This window comes from Phocoena phocoena, chromosome 3, assembly GCF_963924675.1.
Source record: "Phocoena phocoena chromosome 3, mPhoPho1.1, whole genome shotgun sequence".
Lineage (NCBI taxonomy): Eukaryota > Metazoa > Chordata > Mammalia > Artiodactyla > Phocoenidae > Phocoena > Phocoena phocoena.
The window spans coordinates 126,432,330-126,458,888 of NC_089221.1; the positions used below are offsets into that span (position 1 = coordinate 126,432,330).

At 37.8% G+C, this 26,559-nt stretch overlaps 1 protein-coding gene across 5 annotated transcripts in view; it reads right to left on the minus strand.

Annotated features, from left to right (window-relative positions):
* The window catches only part of CSNK1A1 (casein kinase 1 alpha 1), a 49,115-nt gene that overhangs the window by 12,327 nt on the left and 10,229 nt on the right, over nt 1-26,559 (minus strand). For 3 of the 5 annotated variants that reach the window (XM_065874956.1, XM_065874958.1, XM_065874957.1), the window contains exons 3-7: nt 13,569-13,695; nt 10,215-10,313; nt 3,216-3,355; nt 1,756-1,834; nt 706-780 (exon numbers count right to left, since the gene is read on the minus strand). In XM_065874956.1, the coding sequence (XP_065731028.1) occupies nt 706-780; nt 1,756-1,834; nt 3,216-3,355; nt 10,215-10,313; nt 13,569-13,695 (520 nt within the window). Of the gene's footprint in view, nt 1-705; nt 781-1,755; nt 1,835-3,215; nt 3,356-7,714; nt 7,799-10,214; nt 10,314-13,568; nt 13,696-26,559 lie in introns of all 5 variants that reach the window. The other 2 variants (XM_065874955.1, XM_065874954.1) reach the window with 1 other exon arrangement.

Below are 26,559 nucleotides of genomic sequence, written 5' to 3' on the forward strand. Positions count from 1 at the left end.
GGGGAATATTTCTTAACTTAATTTTCTCATAAATTGGTTTTGAGGTTTGGAATTGAGGGTCTATTAGAAAAGTTTACCTCCTTCTTATTTTTCCTCCAATTTAAAACAGATCATAGGGCCTAAACCAGAAACATAAAACAATTATTTTAAAATGACTCATATATTCAGGTCATTCCTTTTTAAATTTTTTTGGCTGTGCTGGGTCTTCGTTGCTGCGCGCCGGCTTTTCTCTCGTTGCGGTGAGCAGGGGCCACTCTTCCTTGCAGTGCGTGGGATTCTCCTTGAGGTGGCTTCTCTTGTTGGGGTGCACGGGCTTCAGTAGTTGCAGCGTGTGGGCTCAGTACTTGTGGCACGTGGACTTCAGTAGTTGCGGCACGCAGGCCCTAGAGCATATGGGCTTCAGCAGTTGCGGTGTGTGGGCTCAGTAGTTGTGGCGTGCAGGCTTAGTTGCTCCGCAGCATGTGGGATCTTCCCAGACAAGGGATCGAACCTGTGTCCCCTGCACTGGCAGGCAGATTCTTAACCACTGTGCCACCAGGAAGTCCTCAAGTCATTCATAAAGATACCAAGAATCAACCAAAGTAAATTTAAAACAGTAAATAGCTACTCAATAGGATGCTTAAGTTCTGAGGCTGTAAAATAAAATGTTCCTTTTTGTTCCTGGATCATTTATATTAAAAAAAAAAAATCATCATGTACACTTACCTTACACAGAACTTCAACAGGTGTGGACATCTTCTTTTCGCTAATTTTTTCATACTTTTGCTTCTTTGTTGCAGCCTGTGGAGAATAAGAAACCACACAGATATACTTATTATGAGAAGAATTTTACTAGTTTAACATACTACACATAAAAGGAAACTTGAGATTCAAGAGAAATCATAACCTAGAATAAAAAAGAAATCAAAGTATAATACATGTAATCTCCTTTTCCTAAACTGTTAACTTTTCACATGACTTTCTGCTTCAAGAACGTTTTTAGCTGTTAGCAAAGGGTGAGTTTAACAGGAATATGATTTAAGTAAAAATGGGTCGAGTCAAATTTGAAATGAGATTTCTTAACCCATATTCAACAAGGGCAAAATAAGAAGATCAATACCAAACACATGTGCCTGCCCATCATTTAGTGACATTAATAACTGGTGTTATTTTTCCAGTGTAAAAATATTCACACTGGATAAAGCTACCCACACTGAGCAATTTGTCAAGCTCATAGATGCTCAATAAATACAGGGACCATTTACCTTTAAAGGACCAATAAAGCAACTAAACAGCCATTAAATTCTTGGACACAGTAATTTATCATTACCATACAAATACTCACAGAAGTAATGGTAAAACTCCTAATTAATGGAAACAAATAAAATGTTAGGACAATTAAATAATATAGCTAGTATTACTGGATAAACTAGTTCTACTGTACATAAAAGTACACATTTTCAACATAATGGCAACACATCAAAATGAGAAAGTCTCCACCTTTCTTAGCCCATGTCAAGTTCCTTCCAGGTAAAGCTACTGGTTACCAATGGGTATCTACTAATTGTCCCAAAGGAAACTGTTCCTCAAGTGTGACTGTGAGAGTCTACTAACCTAATTATTACCGAAACGATCAGATTTTATTTTACCAATAAAGGGTAAAAACAAAGTCATTCACTCTCAGAAAACCTCATACTTGAAAGGGACCTTAAAGGCCATCTCCAATGTGTATTTGTATTCTTAAAACAAAAAGCTGGTGATGTGAGTCTGGTTTACCTTTAGTCCTTGCCATGGCAGGCTGGTTCTATTAAAATACATCAAAACATATCCTAATGATTCCATGTCATCTCGGCGACTAGAAAAGAAAATGTAAATTTAAAGGCTGGAATTATTGTGAAGAACATGTGAAAGAAAGCCAGGTACACAAGAAAAAATGTTTCTAAGCAAGGAGAGAAAGTAATTTGGTATCTTGTGCAAGGAATTACTCAGTTAAGGTAATTTTTAAAAAAAGTTCCTAATGGGTTACTTCTAAACAAAATTTCCTCACAGAATCCAAAATTATAAAATCCAACACGATCCTGCAACTTAACTTTTAAAGAGCAAAAAGAATTTAGCTAAATAACTTTCTAAATGAGGTTAATAAAGATGGAAGAACCATCTAGCAGGACATAAGTTTTACAGAAGCTCACAAAGATTATTTAGGGATAACTCTGAAAAAATTAACAACTTTAAGCTAATTAAACATCTATATGAATATATACACAAACACATACACACTTACACGCATATTCAGACAGATACATGTACTTAAGGACTGGTAATGGCCTACAGAAGATGTGAAACTATAGTTTAACCAAGGGTACTCAGATATTCATGGCTATTCCCTAAGCTTAAAAGCTCATTCTCATGAAGTTCCATAACCTGGAAGCATATCATTTCTACGCTTATTTATTTATATATTTTTTGTGGTACGCGGGCCTCTCACTCTTGTGGCCTCTCCCATTGCGGAGCACAGACTCCGGATGCGCAGGCTCAGTGGCCATGGCTCACAGGCCCAGCCGCTCCGTGGCATGTGGGATCTTCCCGGACTGGGGCACGGACCCGTGTCCCCTGCATCGGCAGGCGGACTCTCAACCACTGCGCCACCAGGGAAGCCCTCTACGCTTATTTTAAGGAGCAAAAAGAAAAATGATTGACAAAAGATGAAAAACTAGAATTCAAGTCAGAAAATAGAAAGACCACAGAAATTATGACAATGTTTAAACTAAATCCTATTCATTTATGTAGGGGTGGAAGAGTAGAACGGGGATGGTCCACCAACCACATTTTGGTTTATTAGAAATCAGATAACATTTTCCTTGTAGAAATAACCAATACATTCTTCCCCTAAACTCAGCTTGCTTCACTAACATATAAAAAGCCCAAGATCAGTATTAAGAAAAAAAGTATTGTCTTTAGCTGCAAAAAGAAACATAAAGTTGCATTTATGCTTCTAATTTCCATCATGCAATATTTTCTCCTCAAAAGACAAGCTTCAACAAAGAAAACAAAAAGGCTGCATTTAATCGGCTTCTTTGCACTGTCCAAAGCAGCAGATAAAAGGATTAATAAGTGTCTTTCAAATCTTCAGCCAAGAAACATCTTTAGATATTGTAAGAAACTAATTAAAGTATTTTAAAAACCCATCAATGGCTTTTGCTATGGATTTGATAAACACATTCAATTTTCAAACTCACCTCTGTTCAATACCAAGATGTGCATTGATGCTAGCATATCGAGCAGTGCCAGTGAGATTTTTATCTTCTCTGTATGGTATGTGTTGCCTTGTCCTGTTGTCTCTGTACTTTTTGGCCAAACCAAAATCAATAAGGAATAACTTTAAAAGAAAATAAAGAGACATTAGGTTTCCAATCTTGTTCAGTTAAACTGCTTCTTACTCATTAAATGGCATCTATTCTATTTTGTTCAATTATATCAAAATAAAGCATCATAAACAGAACAGATAATGAACAAACTTAACACTCCAATAAGCTTTTATTAGTCCTCATCAATAAATCAAGTTAAAAAAATACAGTTAAGTCAAGTGGTTGATCCCTGTCAGCTGAACAATTTCATAGGCCAGTTCATTACACATTCAGGAGCCTGTCTTTGGAACCTCTAACACAGTGGAGAAATGTATACATGCTCAATATCAGAGTTGCTGACAAGTGTGCTGCATGCCATAATGAAGCCTGACATCCGTTACACTGGTAAACAAGCATGGGGTTTTAAAAAACTAGACATAAGCTATCTGGAGCTCTTCCATTCTACAAAGGCCACTCTTTAGTATGCCAACAGAATGCTCATTATCTAAAATAAGACAACTCTGAAAGTTGTATATTGACAACAAAACCAGGATTTTTATTTATAATAAATAAGCATTTTAAAACAAGCATGCATTTCATTTTATTTCCAACTGACATTTACGCATGTGAGCAGCTTAAGCTTCTGGAAAATATAACAAGTTGATCTAAAGTCTTAAAAAGCACTTAAGTATTTATTTATTTAAATAAAGGTGGCTTACAATCAGCAGTTTAAATGAGCTAACCAGAAACCAAGTAGTATTTTAGAACAAAATAATGTTTAGTGCTGTTTCATTTAAATGGTACACAGGGCGTAAGATACTCATTTATAATGTAGCTAATTTTTAAAATTAATTCAGGTTTACTCTCCATGATTAAAACTTTTATACAAAGAAGAAAAAAAACAAAAGTATTTTGGGGGGAAAAACCCAAAATATGTTCATATTTACCTACCTTCTAAATCAAAATAATCTTAACTTAAATTTTTATTTAGTCTTTATCATAAAATCACTTATCAAAAGTTATGTCTACAAAGTTTATCAAGCAAAGCAGGTCTATGTGCTCTTATACTATGTAGCCCTACACTATTCTTTTCTAGTTACACCTAAATTTTGCAGTTTTTCTTCCCATTAGGCTGACACTAGGTTCCTTCTGCTGCAGTTTACAGTCTGTGATATACTGGGAAACATGACCACCTAGACTGTTAGGGTTTGCGTCAAAAAATAACTAAAGCGGGCTTCCCTGGTGGTGCAGTGGTTGAGAGTCCGCCTGCCAATGCAGGGGACACGGGTTTGTGCCCCAGTCCGGGAAGATCCCACATGCCGCGGAGCGCCTAGGCTCGTGAGCCATGGCCGCTGGTCCTGCGCGTTCGGAGCCTGTTGCTCGGCAACGGGAAAGGCCACAACAGTGAGAGGCCCACGTACCGCAAAAAAAAAAAAACAAAACAAAAAACTAAAGCAAGTTACTGATTTAAGTGAAAAAGATATGACCAAGTGCTTCTTTTAGGAGGATGAAAAATGCCTATTTCAGGCAGGCACTACAACCTAGCCTTAGCTATACACTGGATGGGAAAGGCTGAGGTTTGAGCTTCTGTAACCGTATTGACAATGAAACACTTGTTTTCACCTGGTCTACTATAAAGAATGAAGATTAAATTTTCAGTAAAATGTAACTGGATAATGAAAGCTCTTTGTATGATTAAACTCACTTCTTGAACAACTGAATTATTATAAAATAGGGACAGGAAAGTTAATATTAAAACCACTAAGAGAAATAAAGCTCATACTCTTTTAAGTTTCTTTCGATATGAAAATTGGCTCAGTACTCAAATATTAAAATGAGCAAAATATACTTATGTTAAGCAAAACAAAAATTATGACTTAAGTTCTACAGATTCACACTGAAAAGAAAACAAGGGAAAAAACAAACCCAAAAGGACATCCAGCTTCATGGCATTTAAAAACTCTCCCAAAGAATTATGTGGGGGCTTCCCTGGTGGCGCAGTGGTTGAGAGTCCGCCTGCTGATGCAGGGGACACGGGTCCGTGCCCCGGTCCGGGAAGATCCCACATGCCGCGGAGCGGCTGGGCCTGTGAGCCACGGCCGCTGAGCCTGCACGTCCGGAGCCTGTGCTCCGCAACGGGAGAGGCCACAAGAGTGCGAGGCCCGTGTACCGCAAAAAAAAAAAAAAAAAAAAAAAATTATGTGGGTTATGAATAAAAAGTGATTAGGACATGAACTTTCTTCTAAGGATTATTTTCTAAGATTGCTTCCTTTAGTACTCCAAATGGAGGAGAAAACAGGAACAACTCTGACATGGTTATGTCTGATAGTTACATTCATGTCTAGATTCAACAGCTGCATTTGCAACTCAATAACCACTTTCTCACAACTAAAAGACTGCTTTATAAAAACTCAGTGTTCACTAGAGTTCTTTCCTTCTACAATTCTAAAGGACAAAAACCTAACTTATTAAGAACAAAAATGGACAAACACTACCTTCTGAAGTATCTCAATCTTTAATATTAAAGCAAAAAATTTTTTAATTTTCTCCTCCTATAAAAACTGAAAGAGTCAGGAAAAGTAATGTCACTGATAAATAAAGGTATCCCATTTTAAGAGCAAACAACTGAAAACTACTTAAAATTTAAAAATTTTAAATCTCTTGATAGTTCATTACCTTCTGGTACCTATCATGCTTCTTTAGTCGCTCTCTATGCACTGAATTTAAAACGAGTAAAAACATATATAATGGGAAATATTTACATGAAACCAAGTGATACCAAGGATACAACCCAACAGGCGCAGATATGTAAAGGTAAAACCAAAAAAGGAAAAGTCAGTATTCAACGTCATAAAATAATGTGTTTTTATAGGTCTGCATATACAAAGAGACGTTTAAACTCTTCGGTTGTCAAGCTGCTTTTCTGTGGATTTTAACTACATGTTCTAAGTAAAATTTGTGGCTGTTTTAAAGAATGCAGCATATTTTTCAAAGGAATGTGGAAATGAGTTAATGTTGGGTACGCTGGGATAACTCCATTCAGCAGACGTGCCATTTTCTTCAGAAACGCTACTGCCAATTTTAGTTTTTGGTATTTACAACAGTTTTTCTCCTAACCAGCAGTCACATTTTCCTGCCCTTCAGAAAATTCACAAGATTACTTTTCCTTATAACCCAGAAAACCTATTATTAAATAATTATGTTATAAAATATAAGTAAAATGTGTGAATGTATATGGATAAGTAAAAATAGGGCAGTAAAGTTGCCTTACAATGTACCTAATTACCTACCATCCTCCCTCTCTGCCCAACCAAGACCTAGTTACCACAGTTGGTATTTCTTTGTGAATAAAAGTAAAATTGAATTCCTGAAACCGTTTTAACAGTGGGAGAACGTAGTTCCTGAAATAATGCTGGGCAGTATGGAAAAGGATTAAGTGATTACCCAGGTGATACTTGTGGTTTAATAACGGAACTACAAAGTATGCTCACATATCAAATGCAACTTTTTTCCTTTTCTGATTACTTATGTCAATACTTACTTCTCAGTGTATACTAAATTGATAAAGATTCGTTCATTCAGAAGCTTCAAAGATTAAGTACCTAAATGGTGTGATTTTTAAAAATTATTTTCCCTTGTTTATCTGAAAATTCATACAGTAATAAAGCTATCTAACTTCTACAAAAGTAAATATGAAGAGTTCTGCTTACATTTAAAAAATATTTGGAAAGTTATTAGAGTGTTTAGCCTGCTAAACACTAAATCATCAGGTTATGCATCTGTTTATCTTACATATGTATTACTGATGGTAATTGATAAGTGCTTCAGTTATCGTTATGTTGTTAGAATACAGTATATTCTAGTTCCAGCGCATATAATGCTCTTTAAGCATTTTATGCCACTTGTTTGAAGCTGAGAGGATTCTTATATTGAGGTAATCAATTCTAGAAAAACTAGATCTGAGATCTGATCTACACTTACCTAAAGTACGCTAGGGGAAGGGGAAGAGTTGACGCAGAATATCATTCAGCAATAATGCAACTCCAAATTATTTTTAAAAATTGAACAGTCTATCTCAAGTTTACCATTAGGTAAAGAATTTCAATGGTAGATCAACATATTTCCTCATGTGGATGTTACAGATCTAAACATAATCCTGTTTTCATTTAGGTTTTCTCTAAATTTTACAAACTTTAAGCAAAAGCCACAAAGAAACATCTTAGTAATGTTATGTTTGCCAAGTATGTCTGAATAATGCCAACGTAAGAGGTGCTTGAGCAAGATCTACATTCTCCAGAATTAAAACAAAACAAAAATAATCAAAATAAAACAGTAAGAAAGAAAAGCACATGAATTTGGGATTGAGGTTGGAATAGGAGACAGTTTCAGACCTGGTTTAATCCTGAGAAAGATGGGTCCTGAGAAGAACTAACAGTCATGCTTCTTTTCCTCTTCCCCACTGGAGATTCTAAACACTAAACAGACAATAGAGGGTGGCAGTGCATCAAACAGTATTGCTTACATTGCAACAATGGCCGGCGCAGACAGGCAACACCGAGGCATTAGAGAAAGAACAGGGTAGCCAAATGCCATCCTTCTTCCACCAAGCACTGTAGCTTCTCAGTTTTCCAAATAAGAATCACATGCTTAAGAACATTTGAATTCTGGAAAATACTCAGGTTTTTAATGCCACTATATTGTGTCACTGCCTGAAACAGGGATAGCAATGGTGACATTTGGCTCTTTAATTTATTAATAAAAAAGGGGGGAATTTGGATCTGCAATCTTTGGTACCACAATCTGCCCTTCCCCTAAAAAAGATTGTACAGGGGAAAAAAATCTTCAGTAAGGAAGAGGTAGAAGGCATTTAGTCACCTTAAAATTTATTTTCATAAGCATGCAGGGCTGATTACTGGAAGAGATGAGCAAATTCACTATGATTGGAGTGACGACTACTAAATATCAAATTCAGAACAATTTTCCAAATAAGAAATTTGACTTTAAAAATCAACCTCAAAAGCGCCCCCCACCCAACTCTTTACCCACAAATAGAAAACTACTGGAACAAGCTGACCGAAGAATCCAGTCTCATACAACTGGCATATTTCAAACTACAATACAGAAAACACTAAAAACCAACTACATAAACAAAACACTAATCTAAAATGTTCAAGAACAACATTCAGAATTTGAATCTTAGGTAGAACACTGCACTTCTAACCCTAGGGTCTCTCTGAATCTGTTTAACAGCAAAGCAGCTTCACAATATTCTTTTTAATATCTCTAAAAGAGGATACAAGATTCTAAAAAGGTTTACGTATCACTGGTCAATTTGATTTTCTAACACAACTATGTGATTAATAAGCTATTTTAAAGGGGGGGAAAGCAAAGAGGTATTATCTAGGCCATCATTAAATTTAAGACAAAAACCATGTACTGCAATGTCAACATGCAGAACATGGATCACATGAGGATAATGGGTCTTTAGCAGGAAGAAAATGGGAAGACAAGGGCTGGGAAATGGTCAAAAGATTAGGGTCATACTGACAAAATTGCCCCCCAAAATTAAGACTAGTAATTTTTCAATTAAATTACCAGGTTTTATAGTAACAATTAAGAACCTGGATGCTTCAAAGAGAGAAGCCACATAACATTAAAAAAAAAAAAAAAGATGCAATTGGGAATGGCAAGAAAGGTTGTATGTAGATTTAAACACCTTCTATTATTTAAAGCTCAGCTTTCAACAAAAAAAGTTAAATTCCTAAAACTTGGTCAGACCAACATTAATGTCTCACGCATTAACAAATAACACCAGTTCTAATGGTAATGGCTCCAAGTTGGCATTCATACAGGCAAACAAAGGTAAACATTTATAGCTAGACCTAAAAACACCGAACATTCCCTAATGGTTTAATAAAACAAATGGGAATGTTCCTTCCAAAAACAAAACAAAACAAAAAACACAAAAAACAAAACCCCCCCAAGTTGTCCTGAAGTTGAGAATTTCTATAAGATCATCAGATCATAACATGCTTAGTGCATTGCCAATGCTGCCTGTCTGCCCGAGCTCAACATTGAATTAATAAAAAAAAGCAATTCACTCAGTACAACTAATCATTGCAGAAAAAATTCAACACAATTAGTTTTTAACTGCAATCATGCGTCACTAGCTAAAACCCAATCACCCCATAAATTCAATCATTCTGCAGCCCCCAATGAACACTAATTTCATTGTATGTATGTTCATTTCACTTGTCTACACTTCCCTTTGAAAAGGAGAGGGGAAGAGGGGTGGAGACCCCACCCAACTTGGCACCCAAATAAGAAACTGTCAACTACTTTTGAAGCAGGCCCAGAAGTTATCCTTTTGAATACACAAATCCAAGGACTGAAGAATTCTCATTATCAACCATGCTTAGTCAGCAAATGTTAACGCCATGGTGACAGATGGGTCAGTGGTTCCCACGCTGGCACAAGCACATATATTAAAAAAACCCACACTTCAGAGACAAAGGTTAAAATCTGATTTTTAGCATTCAGGAAGAAAAGTACATGGGGTTTTTTGTTTGCTTTTTGTTTGCTAGATATTCGAATGAATGAAAAATAGATACAACTGTTCAATAGTTAAATAATATAGATGATTACATTTCACTATAAGCCCTTGGAATTTTATATTTCCATATAAATAACTAACCTTGGTTGGGTAAGTTGGAGAGAATTTATTTCAAGTTATTAAGTTAATAGATTATCCTTCTAGTACAATCTTTTAAAGCAATTATCAATAGCAAATTCAACTTACTATGACTCTTAATTTAAAGACTGAAAGTTCACCAAAGCAATTCTTGAAGTTTTTTACTCTTTGTTCCTTCATGCAAAGAACATGTGACTAACCTTATTACAGTGACGCCCAATACCCATTAAGAAGTTATCTGGTTTAATGTCTCTGTGTATAAAATTCTTTGTATGCACATATTCAATTCTACTGATCATCTGGAAAAAAGGGGAGGAGAGAAAATTAAGTGATTTGTATTAAGTGACAAAAGAAAACATTACTTCTCACTTCAATATGCCAATTATTTTTCAAGATCACAGGTATACTTTATTAACTTTATTTAGAGTTCAAAAAGACAGTGCTAGTCAAAATTAAAAAGAAAGGGCAACCAGGCACTGCAATTTACCTCTAGACTGATGGATATATAAGCATAAACCAGAAGTGTTCTTTAGGCTTATTCTTTCACTATTAATGATTATAAACATGATAGTAGCAAAACATAACCTGATAGCAAAAAATGGTTTTATTTTTAAATTACAAAAGTAATACATTTAGAATTGTTTCAGTTGTTGTAATAAATTATATAAAGTAAAAGCCAATCCTATGCCTCCTGACGTACCTATATAAATATAAAAACAGCCTGCTATTGCCCAGATCTATTTCCATGCTCTTATATACATACACACATAAACTCACTTGTGCTTGGGAGTAAGGGGTGTTGACCAACTGATATAGTAGCTATAAGTTGTTGTTATTGCTTTAAATTGAAATAGAAACGGTCCACTCACTTTATTCTTGTTCACTTGTTTTTAACTAATTATAACCCAAACATTCCTGCAAGTTGGTACCATACAATGTAAGCATGTAACTTTTTATACAAATGGGGACATACACACGCTGGGGTTCCTTTCTTGCATGCTTTTTGGACTCTCCCATGATTTTTCTCCATACTTGTATGATCATAGTCCAAAATAGAATAATAAACATGCCATTCTAACAAGCTTTTCTTAATTTCTTGGAAATTCTGCCTCGTCAATTGGTATGGTCTTAGCATTCTTTTTTTTTTTTTTTTTTTTTTTTTTTTGCGGTATGCGGGCCTCTCACTGTTGTGGCCTCTCCCATTGCGGAGCACAGGCTCCGGACGCGCAGGCTCAGCGGCCATGGCGCATGGGCCCAGCAGCTCCGCGGCATGTGGGATCTTCCCGGACCGGGACACGAACCAGTGTCCCCTGCATCGGCAGGCGGACTCTCAACCACTGCGCCACCAGGGAAGCCCTTAGCATTCTTTTTAATGGCTATAAATATTCTATGGCACAGATGGAAGTACTCCCCAATTATCCCCTAACTCACAGTATTCCCATTATTTCCAATATTCTCCCACCATAAACAATAATGCTATTAATAGTACTTAAATATATCCTCACCTACTAGTGCTTTTATTTCTATGGGTTATAAATCCCATACTATTACAGCAGAGTTGCTGGGCTGAAAGGTATGTATTTTTTTCATTTTGATAGGTGCCATCAGACTGCCCTTCAAAATAGCTTATAACAACTCATTTTTTTCAGCAGTAGTGTTCTTTCTCCCACTAGCAAAGTTATTTCAGTTCTTTCTAAATTTTGCCAATTTGACAGGTACTGACCTCACTTATTTCCCTAACAGTTTGGAAACCTGCTTGTTTTTACTGACCTTTGGGATTTAGTACTATTCTATGAACTGTCAATCTATACTCATCCAGTATTCTTTTGGCTTGTTCTTTTCTTGCTAATTTTTAAGAATTCTCTGCATACAACAATCTTTTATCAGTCATTTGTTATGTAAATAGATTTAAATTTTGAAAAATTTGTCTTAACTCTGGCATCTCTTCTGTAATAGTTTTAATTTCCAAATTATCAACTATGTCTACCTTTTCTGTAAAATACTTACAAGTTGTATTTGAAAGTGTTTTCCATGTGCAAAGGCTGCCAACATTATCTTTCTACCCATATGTTCTTGCTCTTCTAGTAGTATATGTCAGGATTCTATTTTTTACTTGGCCTCATTTTCTCTAGAGCTTTTATCACCATGGATATACAGATTCTAAATCTTACTCCTCTACCTTGGCAAATGTCTTTTGAAGCCAAATTGTAATCTCTGGCTTAAATTATTCATACTCTCAAGGAAGTAGATGTATACAATGTTCAAATAGCATCTTTAGGTACAGCAGCAACTCATGTATTAAAGAAGTAAAACAAAACCGCTGGCTCACTTATGTACATATTTGTCCTAGCTAAGTAATACCCATAATTAAACTATGAGTATTAACTCACAGGGGAAATGTGGGGCAAAAGACAAATTAATAGCACATACTACAGACTACTTCAAGTGTTGCCTGTCATCTATGGGGCAAGACTCAGCTGTTTCCTTCTTAAACAAATGCTTTCCTGCAACCCCCTTTCCTAAATTACATTCTTTCTCTGATGTTACTAGTGCATCCAATATATAGACTTCTATGACAGAACCCTTCCATTTTTCTCCACTAAACTCTACGCTCCTAGAGGGAAGAGACTAGTTCTTATTCTTCTTTGTACATCCCAGTGTTAAGTACAATGGCAGTCCCCGAATAAATGTTCACTGTATGAATGCCTATGTGTTACTGAGCCTACAGAATACAAACTCTTATTAAGATTCATTCACATGTCATATTAAGAGGTTTTAATCATAAATTCCTTGACATTTACCTATTATCTTTGACCATATTATCTGTTTCCTCAAGGCTTGTTCCTGACCCTATTATTCCCCATCTTAAAATTCTTTAAAACTAATTTTCTTTTTTATTTCCTTTAGTTCAAAAAAATCTAATCTTTGGCTTTAAAACAATTTCATCTAATCTCCAGCCAATGAATAAATCTAATTCATGACATAAAAATTTCCCTGGTTTTGCTTAACTATTACCAATGGCCGAGAATCCTTTACTTCAAGAGCATCTACCTGGTCAAAAATTATTCCTTAAATTACTTCAGTACCTTATTTTCCTCAAAAATACACCTTTCATAAGGATTCAACACATAATACATAGCATTCAATTTGCTTAATTTAAACAAAATTTCAATATATACATATTTATCTATATTTATATACAAACACTCCAAATCCTTTCTTCAAACAAAATCTTATAAGGAAACCTGCTACATTCAACACTAAAACAAATACACTCTATCTGATGGGAGCAGCTTGAAAACTCCTAGTCTACAGGTGTAATAAACTAGTATAGTCCGTTTTTGTCCTATACCCATGGGAAAACATCTACAAGTCATATTAGAGTAATACACTTGAATGACTATACCTTACTATGGATCTTTTTTTGCTTATCCAAACGTTAAACAGTGATACACGGGACAATAATTCTCTGGTTTACACACATTTAAATTATAGTTAAGTAGTGGTAAACAGTAGTATTTCTTAGTTTTTATTCTCATAAAAGTTTCACATACCTGGTCAGCTAACATAAGTACAGTTTTCATTGTGAACCTTCTTGAACAGAAATTGAAGAGGTCTTCGAGGCTGGGCCCAAGAAGATCCATGACTAGCACATTGTAGTCTTTTTCCTGACCATACCACCTAATAAAATGAAAGGGGGAAAAGGGAGGGCATTATAAAAAGCTATCACTTAACATCACCAAATTTTTAAAAATTTGAATAAGATAGTTTTTCCTCTCTGGTTAGGTTTTATTTAGGCTTAAGTTTTCCACTATTCAGTTGATGAACTCACTGACTGACTACATTGCCCAACACAAGGTAAAGAGATTTTTTCCTGTCAAGCAACCCATTGTCCAATTAAGTCAGTACTTGTGTGGCAGCCTTAACATTCCTCTTAACCAGGGCAGCTGAATTCTATATCCATCCACCACTGATTCCTGAGACAATGGGCAAGTTTCTTAACCTCACCTGGTCTTACTTTTTAACTGAAGAAATGAAGGAGATTCTACTAGTCATTCCAAAACGTTTCAGAAAGCAAAGATCCCTTTTACTGTAACTCATGTTCCTTTTCCTACCAGGTTGTATTAATAAGGAGTCACATTTTTGCTTAGTTCTCAATCACAGAAAACAATCATATTACCACAAAGATGACATTTGCTTTTTACTGGAAGAATCATGCTTTAATTATCCGTTGCTATATTACTGTGGATATACAATTTGCCCCCAATAACTCTAGGAATATCAACTGCTAATTTCAGAGACTACAAGAACTGGAAATCACTGCAATAAATGATTTCAAGTTTCTATGTGCCTGTGAGTCTGGTAAGGGTAATTTCCTGAAAATAAGCACTACCATTTTTATTTCAAACTTATCTAGATTATGAATTTTGCTCGAGGGACATCCCTGGAGGTCCAGTGGTTGGTTGGGGCTCCGTGCTTCCACTGCAGGGGGCACGGGTTCGACTGCTGGTCAGGGAACTAAGATCTTTTATGCCATGTGGCACAGCCCAAAAAAAGAAAAAAAAAAGGCATTTTGCCATTATTTAAAATGTTAAAAAAAAAAAACAAGGAAGTTATTTTAAAGCTAGACTGGAGTGATTTCTTTGTTAACGCTAATAAGAAATGATACCTGGATTTACCATTTGAGAAGTTTATGTTTTAAAAATATTCAAAACAGGGAAAAAAGGCTTAAAAAAATCTGTGTCAAAGGCATTAATGAGTATCAGTTTAGTGGAAAACTGTTCAGTGTTTTTGGTTTGCTTTATAATTTTATTTATTTATTTATTTTTGGCTGCGTTGGGTCTTCATTGCTGCACGTGGGCTTTCTCTAGTTGCAGCGAGCGGGGGGGGGGGGGGGGGGGGGCTACACTTCGTTGTGGTGTGCGGGCTTCTCGTGGTGGTTGCTCTTGTGGAGCACAGGCTCTAGGCACACGGGCTTCAGTAGTTGAGGCTCGCGAGCTCTAGAGCACAGGCGCAGCAGTTGTGGCACATGGGCTTAGTTGCTCCGCAGCATGTGGGATTTTCCTGGAGCAGGGATCGAACCCATGTCGCCTTCATTGGCAGGCGGATTCTTAACCACTGCGCCACCAAGGAAGTCCCCTGTTTAGTGTTTTTAATGTTATTTCTTTTTTAAAATTTTGCTCTGTTATTCTGTTATAAAAGAAAATTAAGACTGAAACTAGAGAATGGGGATTTAGTATCTTAATAACTATATTTTTCTAGAAAATGCAAAACCAGCTACTTAAGCATGGTCTCATATTCAGATCCAATGAATACGCTCCCTAGAATCTTATGTAAAAGATCGTAAGGTGACTAGGCTTAAAAAGCTCACATTCCTTCCTACCCTTTTGCTTCAGCTGTTCCCAAGGACTACTACTTCGCAAACATGATACACGAATAACTACCATCGAACACACAAAGGAATTCATTTTCACATGTCTTTGCAGAAAAAGGTAGCCTGATGGGGAAAGTTTCTGCTTAACCTTACAGAGATTGTGCTCACTAGCCTAAGAAACGCAACAGATGTACCAATCTGCTAATGGCAGAGTTGATCTGCCCTTATTGTACCTAAAACTATGTTCAAAGCTGCTGCAATTATCTCTTTTCAATCCTTTATTTTCCATATAGGAATTCAACACCATTCACATACATTCCAACATTTACAACACTTGAAAGAAAAGCTCACAGTGGTGGGTTTAAGAATCTGCCTTCCAATGCAGGGGACATGGGTTTGGATCCCTGGTTGGGGAACTAAGATCCCACACGCCACGGGGCAACTAAGCCTGCTTGCCACAACTATTGAGCCCGTGTGCCACAACTACTGAGCCCTTGCACCACAAATAGAGAGAAAGAAGCCCGTGAGCAGAAATGAAGAGTCCACTCACCACGATGAAAGATCCCACGTGCCACAAGTAAGACCCGACACAGCCAAATAAATAAATATTTGTTTTTTAAAAAAAGATAAGTGACGAACAAAGTGAATAGCTTATGTTCTCCTTTCCTGATTCCTGTTTTGTTTTCCTTCTTTTATTTCTTCTTTCTTTACTTAACGGCAGAGGCAAATCTGTGCTAGGAAGCTGTCAGAAACTTCAAAACCAGTCCTTGCCATTATAAACATCCAATACTAAGAACATGGCAGATTTTTAATATAAAAATCTAATTTATTGGGGCTTCCCTCGTGGCGCAGTGGTTGAGAGTCCGCCTGCCGATGCAGGGGACACGGGTTAGTGCCCCGGTCCGGGAAGATCCCACATGCCGCAGAGTAGCTGGGCCTGTGAGCCATGGCCGCTGAGCCTGCACGTCCGGAGCCTGTGCTCCGCAATGGGAGAGGCCACAACAGTGAGAGGCCCACGTACCACAAAAAAACCTAATTTATCTAGGTTTTAAAGAAAAATAAATGACTCTATAAAAAAACACCAAATCCAGAAAGAGCTAAGGCAGTTATGGGAAGTCACTAAAAATCAAAGGCAAAAGAGAAAGCACAAATCAACTCTCGTAAGACTACATCTCATGTCTACATCAACAAATTTGTACCAATGGCTCCCTAACAAAATTACAATAAAGTGAATTTTACAACCATCCGATCCAAACTACAAACTTGATATGTCAAAGGCACAAATTCATACTTCACATCTTCATGCAATCACACAATTTCATAAAGCACTTTGTGGGAAGTCATATGTAAAGTAAGTCTTTAACAGAATACTCTCATAATAATTAGAAACAAGGGGGCATTAGATGAATTCAGAAACACACTTTTAAAAAAAACCAAACAAGTTATTAGGCATTTTTCTCCATATTGCTTAAGTGTATGAGTTTAAGACACAGCCCCTATTCTCAATATCAAGAAGACAATCCCTAAAAAAACAACTAAAACATAAATGATTCAAAGGCATTTTCCTCCATGGTGCAACTACGGCACTTCTAAAATAATTAGGTCTTTCCGCTTAGAAATTGGTATTATAACTCTTTAAACCTAAGTGACAGGTGTTTCTTTCATTCCTCCTTTTGATCTCAAGGAATATATAACTTATTTCTCTAAATCTAACATCTCACACCCTCCCCATCTGTGCTTTCCACCTATGTAACCCATCCCGACATTATTACACACAGATTAGGAGCCAGGAACAGCCTTCTGCTTATCCAAATCCTACTTACTCAGTTTCTACCTTCACCTCCACGTTTTTCACTTTTATTCTGCAAGCTGCTAACTCTCCATTTTCAATTGCAACATCCTAATACCCAGCTGCCAAAGAAATCTTCCTTAAGTAGCCTATCCCACATTGGTCTCCCGTTTCACAGAATACCTATAGCCACTGACTACTGCCTATATCCAAGATCTAACCCCTTGACAATACAAATCTTCAGGTACTGTTACTTTGGCGTTTCTCTCTCTACACCTGTAAGATAAAACCTACTGTTTGTCTTATCTCTTCATAGAACGTGGGTAACGAGCAAGCACTAAGCTGATTCTCTGAGATCATTTAAGTTTGCAGACAATCTGAAACCCACAAACATGAAAACCTCACTCCTATTCTCCACTTTCTAGGTGCCTTCAACCAGAAACTCAGGTCTTATCTTTAGACATTTTTCAACATAAGCAGCAATGTGTTGCTACTAAGTACACTATGGTAAAGTAATGTGCACACTGTAGGTAACTCAGATACTTATAAGATTAAAAACAAACTGGTTTGATTTGGACCTTATTCTTCCTAATAGTTTCAAAAGATGCAGAAGAATCAAGTAATTTAATGGATGAAAGCTAAAAAAAAAGGGGAGGGGGCAAGGTCTCATTTACTATTTGTTTGTTTCAAATCAATGTCTTTAGACTTAGTGTTGCCTGACCAATCAAGGAAGTAGGCCAAGGAATGAGCTCGCAACTTAGAAAACCATCATTTCTTACTGAGAGCATAAAAAAGGTACCTTAAGGTCTGAAGAAGATGCTAAGAGAAGGCAAGGTCCATCTCTCTGATCTTATTTCCTTCCTCTAAACCCATATCCAAACTAATTCTAGTTAAAAAATTAAGAAACAGATAAAAAGCACAAGCCTAAGATAATACATGCACAAGTCAATAGGGCTGACCAAAAAATGCTAACAGAATTCAGAAAAAGCAAACAATCAGTGGGAACTACATCTGTCCAAAGAAACCTAGTGAAAATGGTCTGTTACTAGTCAGATCCTGAAGGAGGGATAATATTTTGATAGATAAGGTAGAAAAAGATATGCTAAGGGCTTCCCTGGTGGCGCAGTGGTTGGCAATCCACCTGCCAATGCAGGGAACACGGGTTTGAGCCCTGGTCCGGGAAGACCCCACATGCCATGGAGCAGCTAAGCCTGTGTGCCACAACTACTGAGTCTACGCTCTAGAGCCTGCGAACCACAACTACTGAAGCCCGCGCGCCTAGGGCCCGTGCTCCACAGCAAGAGAAGCCACTGCAATGAGAAGCCCGCACACCACAATGAAGAGTAGACCCCGCTCACCGCAACTAGAGAAACCCCGTGTGCAGCAATTAAGACCCAACACAGCTAAAAGTAAATTAATTAAAAAAAAAAAAAAAAAGTGTGCTAGGCAGAGGCAAGAATAGACCATGGGCTCGCATAAAGGGGCGAATCAAAGTGATAGTTTGGGGCTATATTATAGACTCTTGAATACCAGGCTAATGTGCTTTAAATTCTATAGATAACTGAGGAATTATCAGTGGAGTATGGATGGGACATAAGTATTAAGAGTTGGCCTTGGTGTCGGTATGCAATATGGAAACTGGGGAGTAGGGGAAGGAGTGACAATGACATGAGAACCAATTAGAAGAGTTATATTATAGCTGAAGATGTGGAGCTAGAGGTTTCTTTTCTCTATTAAATCTCAATGAAAATGGAAATACCTTAGAAAAGAAACAAAATGAAATGAAATATTTTAGGTATTGCTATGAGACCCAAGGACTTCCAAGAATAGTAAATCAGTGTAATTATCGTAAATACTCAGTTCAGATTAAAGGACCTAAATATGCCCATCCCTATGACTGTAACAATAACAAGAGAAAAAAGAACATTTGTTTAACGTAGGTCTTCCCCCCTGACTCGATTGGTGACAGTTAATTTTATGCATCAACCCAACTGGGCTAAGGGATTCTGAAATAGCTGATAAAATGTAAAACAGTATGTGAAGGTATCTCCAGAGGAGATTAGCATCTGAATGACAGGCTAAGTAAAGAAAATCACCCTCCCTAAGGCGGGGTACGGGAACAGAATAAAAAGGCAGAGGAAGAGAAATTTCCCTCTGCTAGAGCTGAAACATTCATCTTCCATCTTCTGCTCTAGGACATCCATGCTCCTGGTTTTCAAACCTTAGGACTCAAACTGGGACGTAAATCATTGGCTCCCCTGGTCTCAGGCCTTTAGGCTTGATCCAGAACTACACTGCTGGTTTTCCTGGGCTTCCAGCTTATAGACCACAGGTCATGGGACTCCCTTTTTTTTTAATTTTATTTTTTTATACAGCAGGTTTTTATTAGTTATCTATTTTATACATATTAGTGTATATACATCAGTCAAAATCTCCCAATTCATCCCACAACCACCCCCACCACCATCACTTTACCCCCTTGGTGTCCACATGCTTGTTCTCTACATCTGTGTCTCTATTTCTGCCCTGCAAAGCGGTTCATCTGTACCATTTTTCTAGGTTCCACATATATGCGTTAATATATGATATTTGTTTTTCTCTTTCTGACTTACTTCACTTTGTATGACGTCTCTAGATCCATCCACGTCTCTACAAATGACCCAATTTTGTTCCTTTTTGTGGCTGAATAATATTCTATTATATATATATGTACCACATCTTCTTTATCCATTCGTCTGTCAATGGGCATTTAGTTTGCTTCCAGGTCATGGGACTTCTCAGCGTCCATAATCGTGTGAGCAAATCCCTCATAATAAATCTCTTTCTGTCTACCTATAAATATATCTCGCTTTATTGCTCTTTGCAGGTATCATGTTTTTTACAAACTGTGGCAACCCTGCCTTGAACAAATCCATCAGCACCATTTTTCCAACAGTATATGCTCACTTTGTGTTTTTGTTACATTTTCATTATTTTTATATTTTCGTTATTATTATATTTGTTATGGTGATGATCTGTGATCTTTATTTTTGATGTTACTGCAAAAAGTTACCACTCGCTGAAAGCGCAGATGATGGTTAGCACTTTTTGACAATAAAGTATTTGTAAATTAAGGTAGGTACAATTTTTTTAGACATAATGCTATTGCACACCTAACAGACTACAGTATAGTGTAAACATAATTTTTAATGCACTGGGAAACCAAAAAATTCGTGTGACTTTGCTTTATTGTGGTATTCTGGAACTGAACCCATAATAACTCTGAGGTATGCCTGTATATATGATCCATCGGTTCTATTTCTTTGGAGAATCCTAGTATAATAGGGGCAGCCATTTTATGTCTTGTTCACAACTCTATATTCCCAGCATCCAGCACAATGCTTTACATGCAGGAAATGCTCAGTAACATTTGCTGAATTAAAGAATAAAAAGCTGTATTAGAGGTTTTTACCAGGCTAGGGCATGCTTGATGTGGCGGATGAGGAAAACAAAAAAAGGAATACAAAAATACTACCTGTACCGAAAGTATAAAGTCATCAGGAAGCATCTATTCATCTTTGATTCAAATAAGTCAAATAATTATAAAAGTTTAGAAGTGACAGTCGTAACAGATAAATGTCTTTTCCTATGCCATTTATCTTCCCATCTTTAGATTATTGTCAGAGTCTTCACTGAACTAAAAGTATGAGCACTGAATCAGTGCTGTAATATACCCATTTTCATAGCATCTACATTCTCAAGACAGTGTATCTCAAACTTAGTCTCTTGCCAAATTATCATCATCCAACTTTTATGTTCCTTTGTACGAGGGTAGAAATTAAGGACCTGGTCTAGTACAATCCCACTCAACTCTAAGAACTAGCTCAAATTCCCCCTTTAGGTTGCTACTGCTAACAGTTCCAGCCACCTTACTCTCTTTAGTCTGAATTCCTTTTAATGTTCCTATACATTAATATTTATGTGCACCATCCTTAACAGTAGAATTTTGCCTTTCATAATATTATAAAAACTATAGATAGCTCTTCTTCCCATCCTTCAACAGCACCCAAATTACCATGGGCCAAAAAAAGTCACCTACAAGGCAATTCTTGTTTATCTTTTCCTGTATCTTTCTTCTTGCTTCTCATTGTAATCATGCCACGTTGCCTTCTTTTCCCTTTTTGTTCTGTTTCTGGCATGAGTGTGTTGGGGTTAACAATTCATTTAAAACAGTTAAGAAAGGCACTTCCTTCTCCCCCCTCCTCCTAAATTACCAGACTTCAACAGCAGGCGACCCTCAACCACAACACAAGCCCTCAATTCTCAATTTAAATTCCTGAGTCTCAAAAGTCACCAATCCTCAGAAGTAATGAACTACTGCATTCAATAGTTCATTACTTCTGAAAGGTGGAAGCATCTATGAACTTGAGTCTTAAGACACTGTAACCCTTTAACCTAGAATTGTTAGTACTTATTAAGCTCCATTTTATTAATGGCATTCATCATGAAAACAGAACTATGATGCACAGCTTTGACTACATTTTGATTCATGTAACTCTTCGGCACTTCTGAAGAACTAGACACAGGACTAAAATGTGGGTCACCTCCTGATTTTCTATTAACTCTTGGTATACAAGATTGCTGTGTAACTCTCATTCTCCTTCTCTGCCCATATTTGCTCCTTAGATTTGTGGCCTGCGTTTTACTTTGAATACCTAGGTACCTAGAATTTAATGAACTAAACTTTTCTCTTGCCATCAAAAATTTAAGACCAGGCTTCCCTGGTGGCGCAGTGGTTCAGAATCTGCCTGCCAAGGTAGGGGACACGGGTTCGAGCCCTGGTCCAGTAAGATCCCACATGCTGCGGAGCAACTAAGCCCGTGCGCCACAACTACTGAAGCCCTTGTGCCTAGAGCCCGTGCTCCCCAACAAGAGAAGCCACCACAATGAGAAGCCCGCGTGCTGCAACGAAGAGCAGCCCCCGCTCACCGCAACTAGAGAAAGCCCACATGCAGCAACAAAGACCAAATATAGCCAAAAAAAAAAAAAAAAAAAAAATTAAGACCATCAATCTATTTCCTCCTCTTGCAATTTCATTTAAAACACAATTCATATTTTATAAGGTCAGTAACACAAAATTTTTATTCATAATGCTTTGGATTTACAACTTGCAGAAATACCTTTGAAATAGTTTGGGATCCAGAGCATTTTAACTAGAGAAAGACACTCATTGCTGCTATTTGGCTACTGCAGGGAACTGGAAAATCAGGTTTAATAAAGAAAACAGACACTAAGTTTTCTGGTGAATTAAGCAACTAGAACCAGAAACACAAATACCGATTAGACCGATTTCTCCATACTAAAAACTGATTTAGACGTTAAGTAAGGAAAGAACCACAGTTTTAGCTGTGGGTATGGTGATCAGAGTAATAATTCTGATAATGTGATGATTTCAAGAAATTTTAGATATTAATTCTATCTTTTACTTCACTGAACCTTTCCCAGAACTTTCCTAGGTCTTCCAAACCTTTTTTAATTGGCTAATTTCCCCACCCTTACAATCTCACACCCCTGGGGAGGGCACTGATAAGCATACAAGTAATTTAAAATTGAACAAGACTAGAAAGGGGAAAGAAAATAAATACTGGAAATCCACCAACTGAGAGACCAATCCTGCATCAATGTATTTAGCTACAATAACCAAGAACTTGCCCAAACAACTTGTGTGGGTGGGTGGGAGGTGCTAGTTCTACACCGAGTGTTCTGAATCTTTTTTGTTGTCATGGATCCCCCACTTTTGGTAGTCTTATGAGGCCTACTGATCCCTTCTCAGAGTATTTTAAATGCATAAAATAAAATATATAGCATTATAAAGAAAACTAATTTTAGAGAAATTCAGTTACCATAAAATTACTTTAAAATCAATCTTGCTATAGTAATATACATGCTCCATATTAAAGCATTAAATAAATTTAGAGGCAGGTCTAACTAGTACTATAATTTTGAATATAAAGACTATTTTGAGTTACATGCAACAATAATGTAATATGAAAATACCTGTGATTTCTATTGGTGACAAAGCCATAGGTACTGCCAAAACTAGTGGGGACTGGTTGCCTACGTTTATAAAAGAAAAACTAGGTTCAGTTAGAGGTACATGAAAATAAAGGTGGAATTGTTTTCCTATCCAATTCACTGACCTTGTGGAGGGTAAATCCCTGAACCAAGTTAAGAACCCTGTTCTAAACAGATTTTTAAGGTAAATAGACTGCAGAATAAGATCTAAAACTTGGGCATCATATGTGTTTCACTCAGCAGTAATAATGTCAACTAAGATGATTCGCTTTCCTTCTTCATCCTAACCCTCCTAACTGCTACTACTAATCCTTTACTCACAATATCATCCCTAAGATCTTTGAATTATGCTGTAGAAATCCTATCCACATCAGTCCCCTTGTTCCTTGCCCTCTGCCTTAAAAGATGCATAAATGTTCCTTAACCCGAAAATTTTAAAAACACAAACAAAGGGCTTCCCTGGTGGCACAGTGGTTGAGAGTCCGCCTGCCGATGCAGGGGACACGGGTTCACGCCCCGGTCCGGGAAGATCCCACATGCCGCAGAGCGGCTGGGCCCGTGAGCCATGGCTGCTGAGCCTGTGTGTCCGGAGCCTGTGCTCCGAAACGGGAGAGGCCACAACAGTGAGAGGCCCGCGTACCGCAAAAAAAAAAAAAAAAAAAAAAAACCACAAGCAAAAAAATGTGCTTTGATACTTAGTAGTACTAAAGCTCCTATTAATTTACCCTTTCAATATTTATGGTGGCTAACAAGACAAAACCCAATAATTCTTGCTCTCATAGCTTACAGCACAGTCTGTGTAGGCAAACACATATGATGAAAGAGAAACTGATGGTGAGAAGGTACAAATTATGGGGACCCAATAGATCTTTCAGAGGGAGGCATTAGGAAAAGCTTCTTGACTAAGAAGTATGTTGATTCTTGAAGCATAAACGGAAGACGGCCAGGTAAAGAGGTGTGTCGGGGTTAGGAGTACGCATTAAGCTTGTTATTCACAAGAAACTGAAAGTACCCAGCATAGTTGGTTCATAGTAAGACAAGATCATCCGATTTTCTTGTTCACAGTTAACTTGCTGAAAGTCTAATTTCTATTTGCCATCTTACTCTCATTTTTTGTTCTTGGTTCCCAGTATAATGGTTATCATTCTCATCATACTACCCAAAATTATACTTCAAAGATCACAAATGGTCCTTGCTGTCACTGCTCTCTCTAGCCTTGGTCATAGTAGTACTGGAAGACAGTATGTGGAGAACTGGAACCTCCAGAGGAATACAAGTATTAAAATATACTATTCCACTGGGAAATGGGACAATATACCTGTAGTTTCACAATACCAATTATAAAGGGTTGACCAAATCTTTTCTTTTTATTTATTTATTTTTGGCTGTGTTGAGTCTTCGTTGCTGTGCGCGGGCTTTCTCTAGTTGTGGTGAGCAGGGGCTACTCTTCATTGCAGTGCGCGGGCTTCTCGTTGTGGTGGCTTCTCTTGTTGCGGAGCACAGGCTCTAGGCACGCAGGCTCCAGCAGTTGTGGTGCACGGGCTTAGTTGCTCCACGGCATGTGGGATCGTCCCAGACCAGGGCTCGAACCCGTGTCCCCTGCACTGGCAGGAGGATTCTCAACCACTGCACCACCTGGGAAGCCCCAAATCTTTTCTAATAGGCAAATGTATAAAGTAGATTAGCAGCTATCTAGGCCTGGGGGGATATGGAGAGTGATTGCTAATGTGTTCAAGGTGGGTTTTTTTTGGGGGGGGGTGATGAACATTTTAAAATTGGATTATGGTGATGGTTGCACAACTGCACAAATAGTAAAAACCACTGAATTGCACACTTCAAGTAGATGATGCTTACACAGGTAAATTATCTCAATAAAACTGTCCATCTTTTACCAAAATCTGCTCCTCCAGTCTCTGTGTCAACACTTATTAAGGACCTACTATGTGTGTGATACTGCTGATAAGGATGCCATAAGCAGCATAAGACCTAAAAGAACAGATAAGTGACAAGTACAATATAAAAGCGACAATAAAGTAAATATAAAACACAGAGGAGGGCTTCCCTGGTGGCGCAGTGGTTGAGAGTCCGCCTGCCGATGCAGGGGACACGGGTTCATGCCCCGGTCCGGGAAGATTCCACATGCCGCGGAGCGGCTGGGCCCGTGAGCCATGGCCGCTGAGCCTGCGCTCCAGCAATGGGAGAGGCCACAACAGTGACAGGCCCGCGTACCGCAAAACAAAAACAAACACACAGGAGCAAGCAATTTATTCAGAAGATAAAAGGGAAGGCTTCTTAGAAAAGTTAGTATCTGAGCTAAACTTTGAAAAATGCCCGTTAACCTCTCTACATAGTCTCCTACTTTCAGTCACTCCTCTACAGTTTCATGGTGTCGTTTCTCTGCTATGAAAACCAATGCCCCTCCCTAATTACACACCAAAAAAAGCAAAGTTTCATATATATATATATATATATATATGAGGAACTCCAAAAATCTGATCTCTGCCTATCCTTTTTTTTCTCTGCCTATCCTTTAATTCTATATCCTTATTCCCTCACCAGACTGCCCTCAGGCCATATCACTGAGTCAACAGTGACTTACTAAGCATGACTGTATACTGAGCTCTATTCCAGCCAAAGCCCAAAGCCTTACAGTCTCATTCCTTTTCTTTCTCTGGAATAGCTATTACCTCCTCCTAAAAACTGACTTCCTTTAACTGCAACACCCCATTATCCCAACTCTCCTCTTGCCTTGATTAACTATGAATTTCCACCACAGGGTTCAGTCCTCACTTCTCAATTTCCTTTCTTCACTATCACTTCTATGCTGATCTTGCTCAGATCTAACACCAGTCCTAGTTCCCTGGCCTAGGATTAGGTCTGTATTTTCTGCTAACTTAATTATACAAGAGCTAAACTTGGGATATGCTGTGCCTTAAACTCAACATGTCCAAAGCTATAACCATCCACCCTACTTTTAAAGTGTTTAGGACTTCGCACTCCCAATGCAGGGAGCATGGGTTCCATCCCTGGTTGGGGAACTAAGATCCCGCATGCCGCATGAGGCAGCCAAAACAAAACTGGGCCCCCTTTTCCTTCTTCCTAATTTAAATCTCAAATTCTCAAGGCTAAAATGACTTACCTCCACTCCTTAAGAAGAGAAATATGAGAAAACGTACATTAAAATGTTAGAGCAAGGGACTTCCCTGGTGGCACAGTGGTTAAGAATCCACCTTCCAATGCAGGGGGCGCAGGTTTGATCCGTGGTCGGGGGAACTAAGATCCCACGTGCTGAGGGGCAACTAAGCCTGCGTGCCACAACTACTGTGCC